The sequence below is a fragment of the Meles meles genome, chromosome 19 (genome assembly GCF_922984935.1).
Source record: "Meles meles chromosome 19, mMelMel3.1 paternal haplotype, whole genome shotgun sequence".
NCBI classification, from domain to species: domain Eukaryota; kingdom Metazoa; phylum Chordata; class Mammalia; order Carnivora; family Mustelidae; genus Meles; species Meles meles.
In genome coordinates, this window is record NC_060084.1 from 35,213,011 (window position 1) to 35,228,730 (window position 15,720).

At 36.2% G+C, this 15,720-nt stretch overlaps 1 protein-coding gene across 3 annotated transcripts in view; it reads right to left on the bottom strand.

Annotated features, from left to right (window-relative positions):
* PHKB (phosphorylase kinase regulatory subunit beta) overlaps window positions 1-15,720 on the bottom strand; it is a 249,812-nt gene that overhangs the window by 202,152 nt on the left and 31,940 nt on the right. For all 3 annotated transcript variants that reach the window (XM_045988942.1, XM_045988940.1, XM_045988941.1), the window contains 2 exons: window positions 8,106-8,195; window positions 5,842-5,980 (listed from right to left, as the gene is read on the bottom strand). In XM_045988942.1, the coding sequence (XP_045844898.1) occupies window positions 5,842-5,980; window positions 8,106-8,195 (229 nt within the window). The remainder of the gene's footprint in view (window positions 1-5,841; window positions 5,981-8,105; window positions 8,196-15,720) is intronic.

Here is a 15,720-nt window from a genome sequence, read left to right on the forward strand (position 1 = left end):
GGGATTCATCTTGCCAGTGAGGCTCCCCTGTGCCCGGAGTGCCTGGTATGGAGTCTGATCCTCTCACTTCTCTGTGGTTATGGTGTCCTTCTCCTTTGTAGTTAGTCTCACAGGGGGTTTGAGTCCCACCCATGTCATTGCCCTTCCCACTCTTTGATGTGGCCTCCTCTCTACAATTAACTGTGTAAATTCTTCTGTCAGTCAGAGAACAAAAGCACAAAGTCCCGTTCCACTGAGCCCATCCCTCTGGCAGGGAGCAGGGTAACTCTGCCCAAGCAGGGTTGCATGAGAAACAGTGTGGCAGGCTTCTCCCCCAGAAGAAAGGCTGGAAGAGTAAGAGGACGAAAACCATAGAGTCCCAATAAAAACGTAAAATTCCTACACCAGGAGAAACTACTATATAGAGCTCCAAGCGTTGTCTCACAGTTTGTTATTTTTCAGAACCAAATCTCTTTTTCTTTTTATTCCTTCTTTTATGGTTCTTCTGAATTTTTTTGACATTATTCTCATTATAACTAGATGTTTAATATATCAACTTATATTTCATAGTAGCTTTTTAACTTGTACTTTTTCACACCTATATTTTTTTTATCACTATATGCTTCATTGCAGTCCTTTACCCCTATTCAATATTACCTTTATACATACACAAGTTTTACTTTCCCTGTAATTTTGGTAAGTAGTGTCCTCTAACAAACAAACCAAAATATACCCAGGAACACTAGAACAACCTACACTGTCCACACCGAGAGATTACAGCCCCCTTTACTTTATCTCACCCCTGCCTTTTTAAAAATTTTAAATTTTATTTTAAATTTTTTTATTTAATAATTTTTACTCTTGTGTTTCATCTTGGTTTTGTTTCTTTTGGTGGTGGCTTCCAACCACTCTAGATTTTCTGAGGGTGCATCTTGCTTGGTTCACGTTTGATATTTTGGACTCTGAACATTCCCTCAACCATCCCTCAACAGGAATGGAATCAAAACAAAAAAAAGAACCAGAGACAATGTCCTCTGTCACAGTTCTAATGGACATGGATATAAGAAAGATGTCAGGTAGAATTCAGGATAGCAATTATAAAGTCAATAGCGAGGCTTTAGAAAAGCATTAGTGACAATACAGAATCTCTAAGGGCAGAAATGAGATCTAATCAGACTGAACTTAAAAACGCTATAAATGAGACACAGTCTAAATTGAATGCTCTAACAGCCAGGGTAAATGAAACAAAAGAATGAATTACTGATCTACAAGATAAGCTGACAGAAGGGAAGAAAGCTGAGGAGGATAGGGACAGGCAGTTAGAAACCCATGAGAACAGACTTAGAGAGATCAATGACACAATGCAACGTTCCAATGTCAAAATTATTGGGATCTTGGAGGGGTAGGAGAGAGAGGGATGACTAACAGATATATTTAAGGAAATCATAGTTTAGAACATCCAAATCTAAGGAAGGAAACAAGTATTCCTGACAAGAGGCAGAGAGGACACCTCCCAATATAAATAAAAACAGACCAATATCCCAGCATATAATAATGAAACTTCCAAACCTTAGAGCCAAGGAAACTATCCTGAGGGTAGTAAGGGGGAAGAGAATTCTTAAATACAAAGGGAAGAACATCAGAATAATGTCAGACCTGTCCAGAGACCTGGTAAGCCAGAAAGATCTGGCAAGACATATTAAGAGTACTAAATGAGGGCGCCTGGGTGGCTCCGTGGGTTGAGCCGCTGCCTTCGGCTCAGGTCATGATCTCAGGGTCCTGGGATCGAGTCCCACATCGGGCTCTCTGCTCAGCGGGGAGCCTGCTTCCCTCTCTCTCTCTCTCTGCCTGCCTCTCTGCCTACTTGTGATCTCTCTGTCTCTCACTGTCAAATAAATAAATAAAAATAAAAAATCTTTAAAAAAAAAAAAGAGTACTAAATGAGAAGAAAATGCAGGCAAGAATACTTTACCAGCAAAGGCTGTCATTCAGAACAGATGGCAAAACAAAGAGCTTCCAGGACTGGCAGAACTGAAAGAACATGTGACCACCAAGCCAGCCATGAAAGAAATATTTAGGGGGATTCTATAAAAGAAGAAAGACCCCAACAGTATTATAAGACCAGAAATCTACAGAGATGATCTATAGAAATAGGGACTTTACAGGCAATACAATGGCACTAAATTCATACCTTTCAATAGTTACTCTCAACATGAAAGGCCTAAATGCTTCCATGAACAGCAAAGGGTTGCACACTGGATACAGAGAAAGAACCCACTCACATGCTGTCTACAAGAGACTCATTTTGAAACTAAAGACACCTCCAGATTGAAAGTGAGTGGGTGGAGAACCATTTATATGCTAACGGACATCAAAAGAAAACTGGGGTGCAACTGTCATATCAGACAAATTAGATTTTAAACCAAAGACTGTTGTAGGAGATGTAGAGACACACTATACCATACTTAAAGGGCCTATCCAACAAGAAAATCTAACAGTTGTAAATATCTATGCCCCCAACATGGGAGCAGCCAACTACATAAACCCACTATTCACCCAAATAGTCATATTGATAATACTATAGTAATAGTAGGAGATCTCAACACTCCACTCTCAGCAATGGCCAGATGGTCTAAACCAAAGATCAACAAAGAAACAAGAGCTCTGAATGACACATTGGGCTAGGTGGACTTTGTAGATATATACAGAACAGTCCATCCTGAAACAACAGAATACTCATTCTTCTCAAGTGCACATGGAACTTTCTCCAGAGTAGACCACATGCTGGGTCACAAGTCAGGTCAGACAACAAAAAGCGTTCAAATTGGCAAGAAAGTCAAACTCTCACTCTTCACAGATGACATGATACTTTATGTAGAAAACCCAAAAGACTCAACCTCCAAATCACTAGAACTCATAAAGCAAATCAGCAACATGGCAGGATACAAAATCAATGCACAGAAATAAATCACTTTTCTGTACACTAACAATGTGACTGAAGAAAGAGAAATTCAGGAATAAATCCCACTTACAACTGCACCAAAAACCAATATACCTAGGAATAAAACTAACCAAAGAGTTAAAGGATCTACACTCTAGAAACCACTGAACACTTACGATAGAAATTGAGGAAGACACAAAGAAATGGAAAAACATTCCGTGCTCATGGATTGGAAGAATAAACATTGTGGAAATGTCTATGCTGTCTAGAACCATCTACACTTTCAATGGAATCCCTATCAAAAGACCATTGACATTTTTTACAGAGGTGGAACAAACAATCCTAAAATTTGAATGGAGCCAGAAAAGGCCTCAAATTGCCAGGGGAAAGTTGAATAAGAAAGCCAAAGCTGAGGGCATCAAAGTGCCTGACTTTAAGCTATGTTACAAAGCTGTGCTCATCAAGACAGCAAGGTACTGCACAAAAACAGACAGGTAGATCAATGGAATGGACTAGAGAACCCAGAAGTGAACCCTTAACTAATGGTCAGGAAAGAGTATCCAATGGAAAAAAGACAATCTCTTCAATAAATTGTGCTCAGAAAATTGGGCAACTACATACAGAAGAGTAAAACTGGATCATTCTCTTATACCGTCCACAGAGATAAACTCAAAATGGATGCAAGACCTCAGTGTGAGACAGGAATCCATCAAAATCCCAGAGAACATAGGTGGTAACCTCTTTGACATCGGCCAAGCAACTTCTCTCAAGGACATCTTCAAAGGCAAGGGAAACAAAAGCAATAATGAGCTTTTGGGACTTCCATCAAGATTAAAAGCTTCTGTACACTAAAGGAAACAATTAACAAAACTAAGGCAGCCCATGGAATGGGAGAAGATATTTGCAGATGACATTACAGAGAACCGGCTGGTATCTAAGATGTATAAAGAACTTCTCAGGGCGCCTGGGTGGCTTAGTGGTTTAAGACTCTGCCTTTGGCTCAGATCATGATGTCCGGGTCCTGGGATTGAGCCCCGCATCGAGCTCTCTGCTTGGCGGGGAGCCTGCTTCTGCCTCTCTGCCTGCCTTTCTGCCTACTTGTGATCTCTATAGCTGGCAAATAAATAAATATATAAATCTTTAAAAGAAAAAAAGAAGAATTTCTCAAACTCAACACCAAGAAAACAAATAATCCCATCAAGAAATGGGCAGAAGACATGAACAGATACTTCTCCAAAGAAGACATACCAATGGCTAACAGACACATGAAAAAAATTTTAACATCGGGAAATTCAAATCAAAACCACAATGAGATACCACCATACAATAGTTAGAATGCAAAAATTAACAAGGCAGGAAACAACAAATGTTGGCAAGGATATGGAGAAAGGGGAACCCTCTTACACTGTTGGTGGGAATGCAAGATATTAAACCACTTTGGAAAACAGTATGGAGGTTCCTTAAAAAGGGAAAAAAGAGCTACTCACTGACCCAGCAATTGCACTACTCGGTATTTACCCCACAGATGTTGTGAAAACAAGGGGCACATGCACCCCAATGTTCATAGAGAGAAGTGTCCACAGTAACCAAACTGTGGAAGGAGTTGACATGCTCTTCGACAGATGAATGGATAAAGAAGATATGGTTCAGGGAGTCTGGGTGGCTCAGTTGTTAAGTGTCAGGCCCAGGATACTGGGATTGAGCCCCACACTGGGCTGACTGAACAGTGGGAAGCCTGCTTCTCTCTTTCCCACTCCTCTAGCTTGTGTTCCCTCACTCACTGTGTCTGTCAAATAAACAAATCTTTATAAAATAAAAAAATAAAAATAAAAATATATGGTTCATATATACAATGTACTATTATTCAGCTATCAGAAAGGATGAATATGTACCATTTGCAACAACATGGAAGTAACTAGAGGGTATTATGCTAAGTGAAATAAGTCAATCAGAGAAAGACAATTATCATATTATTTAACTCATATGCGGAACATAAGGAATAGTGCAGAGGGCCATAGAAGAAAGAAGGGGAAACTGAATGGGAAGAAATCAGAGAGGGAGACTAACCATGAGAGACTATGGACTCTGGGGAAAAAACTGAGGGTTTTAAAAAGGAATGGGGTGGGAGGATGGGGTAGCCAGATGATGGGTAATTAAGGAGGGGTCATGTTGCGATGAGCACTGGGTGTTGTATGCAACTAATATATTTCTGAACACTAAATCAGAAACTAATGATGTGGTATATGTTGGTTAATTGAACATAATAAAAAAAGTATATGCATATGTCTCATCTTCAGAAAATGAATATTCAGAAACCCAATCTTAATAACAGTTAAAATGTATTACTATAGACTATGAATCAGGACACACATTGGATGTTTTCCTCATATAACAAAATAAAGTAAGAATGTATTCTATATTGTGAAGGGATTTTTTTTAACTTTATAAAATAATTATTTAACAAATGATACCTCAGTGAAATTATAGGGGGTAAAATTCTAAACTGGGTTGGGGTGCAATGGGCCTCAGCCCTGCTCTATCATTAACTTTGTAACTTTGGATAAATCTGTTAACTACCTGGGCCCTAGTTTTATCATTTGCAAAATTCGATCCGCCATCATGTCCCTCTGATTGAAAGCAACCAACTCAAGGAGAATGGGGAGATCATTCTGCCAAAAACAAATGATGACTTAAATATCTAGAGATGAAAAAAATTTTAGTGACAAAGTCATAAAATGTCAGAATTAGTCTTGCATAAACTCTTAAGAAAACTTAAATGTTTAGAGGCCTAGACAGATATGAGCACTCATAGATTACACAGTGAATCAGCAGCAAAGCCCAACAATTGCCCAATTTGTTTTAGGCCAACAAAAACCTATTATCCAGACTTAAAGTTACTAGAAGCGCACACACCAGCTTACCTGTATGCAAGAGCCAAAGCCCAGGTCCCAGCAGCGCAGTACAGACTGTCATGGATTTTTGCCTTCTGATCATCACCACATGTTTTAGTGGGAAAGAGACCTGTGGTTGGACTTTGATAGAGCAGCAATGTTGACTTGACTGGAATGGAACACAAGAAAAAGAATGAATTGTACAGCCATCCATTTTCCTTGGGCTGAAGATCTTAATCTTTAGTTTCCTCATTCTACTTTTGACATTTCTGTTGTTCCTGAATTTACCTATAATATGCAACATTTTAGCATGCAGAAACTGCTTCATGTAGGTCACTCCACCTTAAGTGGGAATCTACCCTGAAGGAAGGGTATTTCTACTTTTGAGGAAAGAACTCAGCTAATTAGCAATTAAAAACCTTTTAGCAATGCCTAGCTAATGTCAATAAGTGTTGTAAAGCAACATCAGGTACAGAAAAGAAAAAAAGACCAATAAAAAAGGAGTATTTTTTCAACAACAAGTTCAATAGGGAAAACAAAGCAAATGTACAACAAAGAGTGGCATTAGTCGCTAAATCCAAATCTTGTTTTCCACTGATGACTAACTTGTGTCCTGTCTTCAGAGGACTGTATTCATTTTATTTTACATATTATATTATACAGGCTGGAGATATATTAACATGTCAAAATCAAATCCTATCCTCATATGACATGAACATAAGTAAATAAATATTTGGAGACCATTTTACTTAAAAAACTGAAATTAATGCTTTATTACCTTTTATAAAAGAGCCTTGAAATATAAACATACATCCACCAAAACTACATTTCCTAAAAGTTATTTTTTCCTAACTATAAATTTGTATTTCCGTAAAATACATTTAATTAATCTAGATTGACATATGCCACCTTCTTTTTTTTTTTTTTTAATAAACATATAATGTATTTTTATCCCCAGGGGTACAGGTCTGTGAATCGCCAGGTTTACACACTTCACAGCACTCACCATAGCACATACCCTCCCCAATGTCCATAACCCCCCTCCCCTTCTTCCAACCCCCCTCCCCCCAGCAACCCTCAGTTTGTTTTGTGAGATTAAGAGTCACTTATGGTTTGTCTTCCTCCAGATCCCATCTTGTTTCATTTATTCTTTTCCTATTCCCCAAACCCCCCTTGTTGCATCTCCACTTCCTCATATCAGGGAGATCGTATGATAGTTGTCTTTCTCTGATTGACTTACTTCGCTAAGCATAATACCCTCTAGTTCCATCCATGTCGTCGCAAATTATGCCACCTTCGTTTAGAGCAATTTTTTAAGGACCTAAAGCACTCTTCTCCTTCAAAGAGTTAAAGAATTTCTTTTTCTTTTTCTCAGACAAAACTGATGTTATCATTACCATTTTTTTCAGAATACCAGTATATTTATTATTTTTCTCTGAGTAAAGAATTAGTCCTTATAGTCTGAAGTAAACAACTGACATTTCTTTAGAAAGGTATTTAAATTTCTTTATCTAGTCATGGTTACAATGTTAATAGAAGGGCCACATAAGGATATATTCCAGAATTGTGACCAAAATAACATGAATTAAGGTTTTACATGAGCTAAACACAAACAACAAAAAAAACCCTTATCTTAGGGGAAATAAATAAATTTAATTTAATATTATTTTCCATACAAGTCCATATAAATAGCACAAGAAGCAAACCGGCAAAAATTAATAAGCTTTTCTAACTTAGAGTCTGATGAACAAAGAGGAGTCCCATGCATACATATCTCAAAGTCAATTACTCACGTTCAAAAACAGAATCTGCCAGGCTGCCTTCGGCAAAACAATAACAAATAAAATAGGGAATCATTTTTTTTTTTTTTTTAAGTAATACTAACCTGAGGTTATCTTATGTCTCTAAGTGAATTAGAAATAGATACAAAAGCCTTAGGACTACTTGGGAACCAAGTATAGGTAAACGAGGAAGGAACACTTCTACAAAATCATTATGTAAGTAGTCAAGAAGTGGCCTCTAGTACTCAAATCTGGTAATGTTTAGGAGGGCTAAAAGGACACAGAGGACATTGGTGATGGTTTTAAAAATTATTCAAGGGACAGATGACTTGATGGAATTCTTTTATAGTCCCAGTATCAATATGCAATTGGAATATATAGCTGCCTCAGCAATGACACTACACAAACATCCCAATGAAAGAATATCATCATGCATATAATATATGCAATAGAAGGCAGGGTAAATACTAATGTTAACTACCTAAGGACACATTTTCCTCAAGTTTTGCTTACCAATTCTGTAATAATGATCCAGTTTATCCCACAGAGTCTCATTATCAGGTCTCGGAAGATTAATGCTTTTAAGAGGTTCATAAACTGAGCCTAAAAGAAAAATGAAAACCCATCAAATTCAATCATTTTCACTGAGATAAACAAAGAAAACTTCTAAATAAATGAAAAAGCACTACTTAACCTAATTTTCATCTTTATATGTGAACTACCACATTGTATTACTGGTCAAATTTTTGGTAGGGCAAGAAGAGAGAAATCGCCCTTGTAACAAGTATAGAAGAGTTTTAAATGTTATGGAAACCCCACCCTCACCCCTGGCAGTTAATCTAACTGATATATGTATATACATATACTGATCCCAACAATTCAAATACCAGTAATACTTAGGTGCTAGTCATGAGTTCAATAATTTCAGTTCCCTTTGAGAAATATCTACTTAGAATGCCCTGAAATCCAAACCTTATTCTTTATGCTCACAATCAGGCAATTTTCTGTCAAATGATCATATCCCAAAAACCTCAAGGAAAAAGATAATGCTAACATGTTCTAAAGTCATCCACTCCATGAATATTCAGATAGTTTTCATACTGAAATTCTGAAGCCTCCACTTTCTCCTAGGTAGATAAAACTCATGCCTTATTATCTGGACTAAAGCAGAAACCATTTCTACTTCTCAGCCATGAAAACTACTTCAACGTATTAGCAGAGCATACTGCTCAAAAGCTACAGAATACACAATAATTATGATAATTTGCCACAAAATGGATACAGAAAATTGTTCACTTGACTAGTGCACATTCTCAACTACTGACTGAAAGGAAGACACCTGAACCTCCAGCCATCAGACTAAGTACTGTCTCTCATTCTTGTTAAAAGCACTCAGAAATTATAAACATCCCAAGGTCACAACTAATCCACCTCTGGATTCAGGTAATATACGTCATATGGTCTATCAACATAGCACAAGAGTGCCCCTAAAATTTACTTAGGGTTGGAAGGGGACTGTGTTGGCATGCATTAAGAATGTTTTACTAAAAAAAATTAAAGCATTTCTGTTCATAAAAGTGCTATGCCCAGTATGCTAGTATAAAACCTAGGTATTTGGAATCTCTTTACATTCAGGGAGATAATAAACACTATGAAGGAAGAAAGGAAAGATCTATACATTAAGGCAATAATCTCATTATCCTCTGGTGGAAAGAGAGGTGATTTATGCAACAAAACAGGTATATGAAATGACTTGAAGAGACTGTCTAAGAAAGATAATGACATCAACCAGAATGTTCCCACAGAGAAGAATGGGGAGGCCTACCAACCTAGACAGGAAAGCATAAGGAACTCCTGTACAAGAGGCAAGGATCTGGCCAAGGCTTCTACCTCCCTGCATTCAATAGCGCTGGGTATATATAAGTATACGCACAGCCTGGCAGATTGGAAAAAGGAATATGGCCACTGCTTAAAAGTTAGGTGCTAAGCTCTGGGAGTCTAAAACCTCTCTGTGAAGCTCATTCAATAATTAATAAAATAGAATCAGATACATATCATCACAGGTTTTAAATTGTGAATACACATATACAAAGATTAAAGGAGACACCTTTGCTGGGTGGAAGGACGTGAATGAATGTTATTTCTATTTTTACTTATTAGAAATTTTAATGTTTTGCTAAGAAAAAAAATCACCAGAAATTGCATATAATTTCATTACATATAGGTAAAATAATACATGTGCATATGAATAAAAATTGAAGTAGAATATAAAAAACTAAAATCCAACTTTATATCTACCATAATAATTGTAGGTGAATTTATTTTCAAAGAATTTATTTTCAAAGTTTTAATGTCATTGTATCATGGTTTTAGGGTAAAAAATATTTATTTTAAAAAGTGCTATTACATCTAAGGTGCCCCTCAACTCCCAAAAAAGATTAAAATGATTCTGTTATCTAATGTTCCGCAATGAAATCCCCAATGGAGTTTCATTAAAGCTACGATAAACAAAAGGAAAACCAGACTTTTCAGAAAAATAAATACCTATGTAGTAAGAGCTAAAAGAGAAGATGTTCGTTCAAAGCATAGCAGAAAAGTATAAAAGTAAAATCACCTAACTCACTAAGAACCAATATTTTCTGATGCTTTCTTACATCTTCAAAGCAAATCCATGGTGAATTAAGAACAGCTTGCCTAGACGAACCATAAGAGACTATGCACTCTGAAAAACAACCTGAGGGTTTTGAAGGGTCAGGGGTGGGAGGTTGGGGGAACAGGTGGTGGGTAATGGGGAGGGCACGTTTTGCATGGAGCACTGGGTGTTGTGCAAAAAGAATGAATACTGTTACGCTGAAAAAATAAATAAAATGGAAAAAAAAAAAAAGAACAGCTTGCCTAGATAAATGTTAATATTTTAGTGATCACCATTGTATTGCTTCTGAAGTAACTGCGTGAATTTAAACAAGGATGTTCCACACAATTTATGGCAAAAAGTACCACAAATCTGAGTCAAAGGAAAGTAATCAATGGTAACATTTAAAAAAAAAATTAGACACCTTGGGGCGCCTGGGTGGCTCAGTGGGTTAAAGCCTCTGCCTTTGGCTCAGGTCAGATCCCAGGGTCCTAGGATCAAGCCTCACATTGGGCTCTCTGCTCAGCAGGGAGCCTGCTTCCTCTCTCTTTCTGCCGGCCTCTCTGCCTACTTATGATCTCTGTCAAATAAATAAATAAAATCTTTTAAAAAAATTAGACACCGGAAAAGCTTCCGTACAAATAAAAATGTGGAGGAGAAAGCAATCAATAGAACATGAATTCCCAAAAACAATGAAAAAGATGCAAAATTACAGAAAACATTAATAAATGTTTAGAGTTCAAAGTGAAATGACATTTTTAAATGTGAATTTTTCCTTTTTATGTTTTTTCCCAGTTGAATTATGCCTATATTCAAACATCACAAAGTAAAATAAAATTTCCTTTTTCCAATTTGTAAAAACGAATTTAAACATGTTCATCTGATTTTTCCCTGTCAATTGTCTTGGTATTAGGAAAATCAATCAATCTACTCATTTCAGAACACATTATTGCCAAAGACATTCACTGACAAAGAACAATACAAGGAGAGGCAGAAGTTGTTTCTTGAAGATTAATATTTAGCCTTATCATGAAAGAGGAAAGGGTTATTATTTAGGGGATTAAACAATGATTTTCCTAAAAAATTTCCATGAGATGAAAACAATATTAAGAGCACAATAAAGGTACAAATTTTACGAATTTGGCTCCATGAAACACCAAGAAGCTTTCTGAGTGTTATGGGGAGGCTCTTCAGCAATCATAAAATAGTACTCGTAATTCAAATAGCAACCACTAAAAGAAGAAAAATGAGGACTCAAAAGGGAAGTCAAGGTGGAAAACAGATCAGCAAACCAAAACACTATCAATTGTCTAATATTAAGGCATACAATTTTTCAGTATATGATTGAAAGCCCTTTAATAGGGTCTACACAAAAATGCTATTAATCAAGGCTTTCATGAACCTTTAAGTACATTTATCATTTTTCCACATATGGTGATAGACAAAGATAAATAACATTATTTATTCATTCAGTTAATACATGCAGTGTATGCAAAAAACTCTGGATTACACATCTAGTAGGCTACCAGGATTCACAGATTTGTAGTAAGTTAAGCAGTAAGAATAAGAGTAACACAAATTAGAGTAGTGAGTTTCTTAAAAGAAAAAAGATAGGAAAATTCAGTCCCCCTCTGGGGCTAAGAGAACAGGAAACTCCTGCATTGCAATCTCTGAAAATAATAGCAATTTCAAATAATGAACTACCATCTAAATATGAAGATAACAACTGAAATCTAGGAGAACACGAAGTCATAAACATATATACAAACCTATAGACATATTATCATAGCTCCAAAGCTTATACACGTGTCTTATGGAACAAGATACTACATACCAAGGTTTTTTTTTTTTTTTTTTTTAAGTGATACATATGAAAAGGTTTAGGTGAAGAAAGTATATAGCTAACAGGGTAAATTTTATTGAACACAGATCCAAGTATGCCCTTTTATGAAATAGGAGATTTTATTATAAATCTAAATCCTTAGAAAGTCCTATAGGATTCTGATCTTCTCCCTCAATTAAAATAATTTTTTTTCAGATTAAAAAAAATACAACATTCCACCAGCCTAAAATAGGCATCATTAACATTTTGGTGCATTCCTTTCAAGCATTTCTTTAAGCAATATTTGTAAACATGAATAAAATTTACCGCATGTGGAGTCAGCATATAGGCTGTTTTTATCATCCTTTTTTCCCCTTATACTTCTAGCCCTCGTCAGTGCTCATTCCCAGGTAACCATACTTTTACCTTATCTATGTAATGAAACACATGCATAAATGAGGGAAGAGTCTTTCAATGCTTGTTTTATAAAAATGGAGTCATGAAATAGACCCTTCCTTGCCTCTTGTTCCTCTCATTTGACAACACACATGGAAATCAAAAAAGGCAATGATTCTTTCTTTGACTGATTCCAGGGTTTTAATCCAGTACAGCTTATTCAATGATTCCTCTATCAGTAAGTATATAATTTGTTTCTATTTTTGCCATCAAAAACAATCCTGCAGAACATCCTTATACATAGATACAACCAGTAGTTTGCTAGAATCAACTAATACTCACTGGAGAGAGTCAAGTATTAAATTTTCAGGAATTTTGGGAGCTGGCTATGAAACAAATACATGAAAATAAAATTATAAAAACTTACAACGATAATTATTAAAAACAAAGGTAATAAATACTCAAAACTCATCACTTCCTAATTTTACTGCATTTTACTGTTATATAGGCTCTTGAATTGATTTATACCTATAGATCTGTATGTTGGAAATACTATGTAACAGCATGTTACATGTCTCTTTCCAACTCTGCATTCAGTGATGTCATGTAGATTTGAGCAGTTGTGACAAAAACCAAATGGTCTGCAAAAGCCTAAAATTTTTACCATCTGGCCCTTTTTAGAAGTTTGCCTGCCTTTAATCTAAATTCCCAGTACTATTAAATTCAGTAATAAATGTACTTTTTACAAAATAATTGCAAACTGCATTTTTTCTAAAGGCTAAAACAATTCCTATTCCTACTAGATATAAGTGCTTAAAGTTTTTCCAGGGGCACCTGGGTGCCTCAGTTGGTTGAGTGTCCGACTTTTGATTTTGGCTCAGGCCATAGTCTCAGAGTCACAAGATCGAGCCCTGCATTGGGCTCTGCACTGAGCATGGAGCCTGCCTGGGATTCTCTCTCTCCCTCTCCTTCTGTCGCTCTCCTTTTCTCGAAGGAAAAAAAAAAAAGTTTTTCAAATCTGATAGTGTCTTACTTTTTTTGTTCATCATTTCTCATAGAATTCGTGAGTCTGAAAATCTTTGCTAATTAGCCATTTGGATTTGCTCCTCTGCGAATTGCCTATATCCTACTGCCATTTGCTATTGCTTTGTTAGTGTTTTTGCCATCAATTTCTGAGAGCTCTTTGTGTATTTTGTTTGCTAATTAATATTTCATTTCAAATATTTTCCCCTGAACTTTCATTAGTATACTAGCACCACAATATAAAATCTTCCAAGAGTCAAATATATCTCTTTCCTCACTTGGTTTTAGTTTTCCTTTCTTTTTTTTTTTTTAAGATTTTTATTTATTTGACAGATGGAGATCACAAGTAAGCAGAGAGGCAGGCAGAGAGAGGAAGGGAAGCAGGCTTCCCTGCTGAGCAGAGAGCTCGATGTGGGGCTTGATCCCAGGACCCAGAGATCATGACCTGAGCCGAAGGCAGAGGCTTAACCCACTGAGCCAACCAGGTGTCCTTAGACTCTTAACTATAGAGAACAAGCTGACGGTTGCCAGAGGGGAGGTGAGGGGGCATGGGTGAAATAGACGATGGAGATTAAGAAGTGCACTTGTGATGAGCATTAGGTATTGCACGGAAGTGTTGAATCACTATATTGTACACCTGAAATTAATATTATACTGTATGTTAACTAACTAGAATTTAAATAAAAATTTAAATATTAAATTAAAAGGGTTTTTGACAACTCCTAGATTACATACAGAGTCATCTCAATTTTCTGCTAAGCTTTTTATTATGTAAAAACTTCCCACTTAGGTATTTGATTCATTGGGAATCTGTTTTCTAAATTGCTTCTATTTATTTATTTGTTTGTTTGATTTTGTATTTATTTTAGAGAGACAGCACCAGCAGGGGGAGAGGCAGAGGAAGAGGGGGTGAGAGAGAAACAGACTCCTCCCTGAAAGCAGAACCCTACATAGGGGCTTGATCTCAGAACCCCAAGATCATGACCTGAGCTGAAATCAAGAGTCAGATCAGATGCTTATCCAACTGAGCCACCTGGATGACCCTAAACCACTTTTAAAATAGAGAGGTCCAGACTTTTAAAAAGATCAAATTGTTTTTTGATTTTTTTTGGTTTTTTTTTTTTAGATTACAGAATACTAAAATGCTTCAGGCAATATATACTGATTTTTTAAAGTATTTTATGTAGCACTCAATATTGAATACTGACACAAAATTAAAACATAAAGGAAAGAGCATACTTTCATTTTTCCATGGGTCTTGGGTTCTAGCAGAAAATACACAAAACTTGTGAAGGTAAAAACCTTAGCCCAAGGAAAAAAATCAATCAGTATCTTCCATCTGTGCTTTTTAATGAATATCCTACTTTGGAAACAGAGCAAGTTAAAGTTAGAATCTTCTCCTGCATTAGCTCAAGGTAAGCTGCTAACTGTATAGACAAAGGGCATGTTAAGAGCTGTGACTTTTCAGTTAGGAACAAGTCTCTGAAAGCCTAAGGAGTAGTTTTTGAAGACACCAAGGTACAGAGGCTATTAAACTAATGAGAAAGTATACACAGAGAAGCAGTAAATAACCAAAATCCCAAGAGCTAACATGCTCCACAAGATAATTAAGAACTAAGCAGAATGTGAAGACCTTGTATTGTAGAGGATCAAATACCCCATGGTTTCATGAGATTTGTATATTCATCATGCTCACATATGCATGTAGAAAAGGTGAGAAGGACAGAAAAGGCTAGAGAGCAGGTAAGCCCTGGAGAGCAGAGAGACAGCCTTATATACGAACACACAATTTTGTGTGCAAACCTTTGAGGTTTATCAGTGAATTACAATAAAAACCTGTGGTTTATCAATAAATTACTAAAACATTAATTTGGGGGTTGCTAAGATAGCAAGAGTTCTCAGAGTACAATAATCTGTTTATCCTACATATAAATCTATATTTAATACAAAGATATTTTCGAGCAACTTTAAAATTTAAGTTACATCTTTAACTTCAGAAGATAATTTCTTCATCTTAAAATTCTCTTTTATTCCTCACTGATAAAAGCAAGAAATATACTACTATAGAAGAGACAATTTATTCCAATACATTCTCACTCTATATCCCTGATGCTGGTACTAAGAGGTTCTCAGTAAATATTGAACTGAACTTGATGAATCACATGATCAGAGAGAGGCCTTCTTGAATTCCCACAGTTAATTTGTCCATCTTCTGCATTCTTATAACACTTTGTAAATACTTTAATTATAGCTCT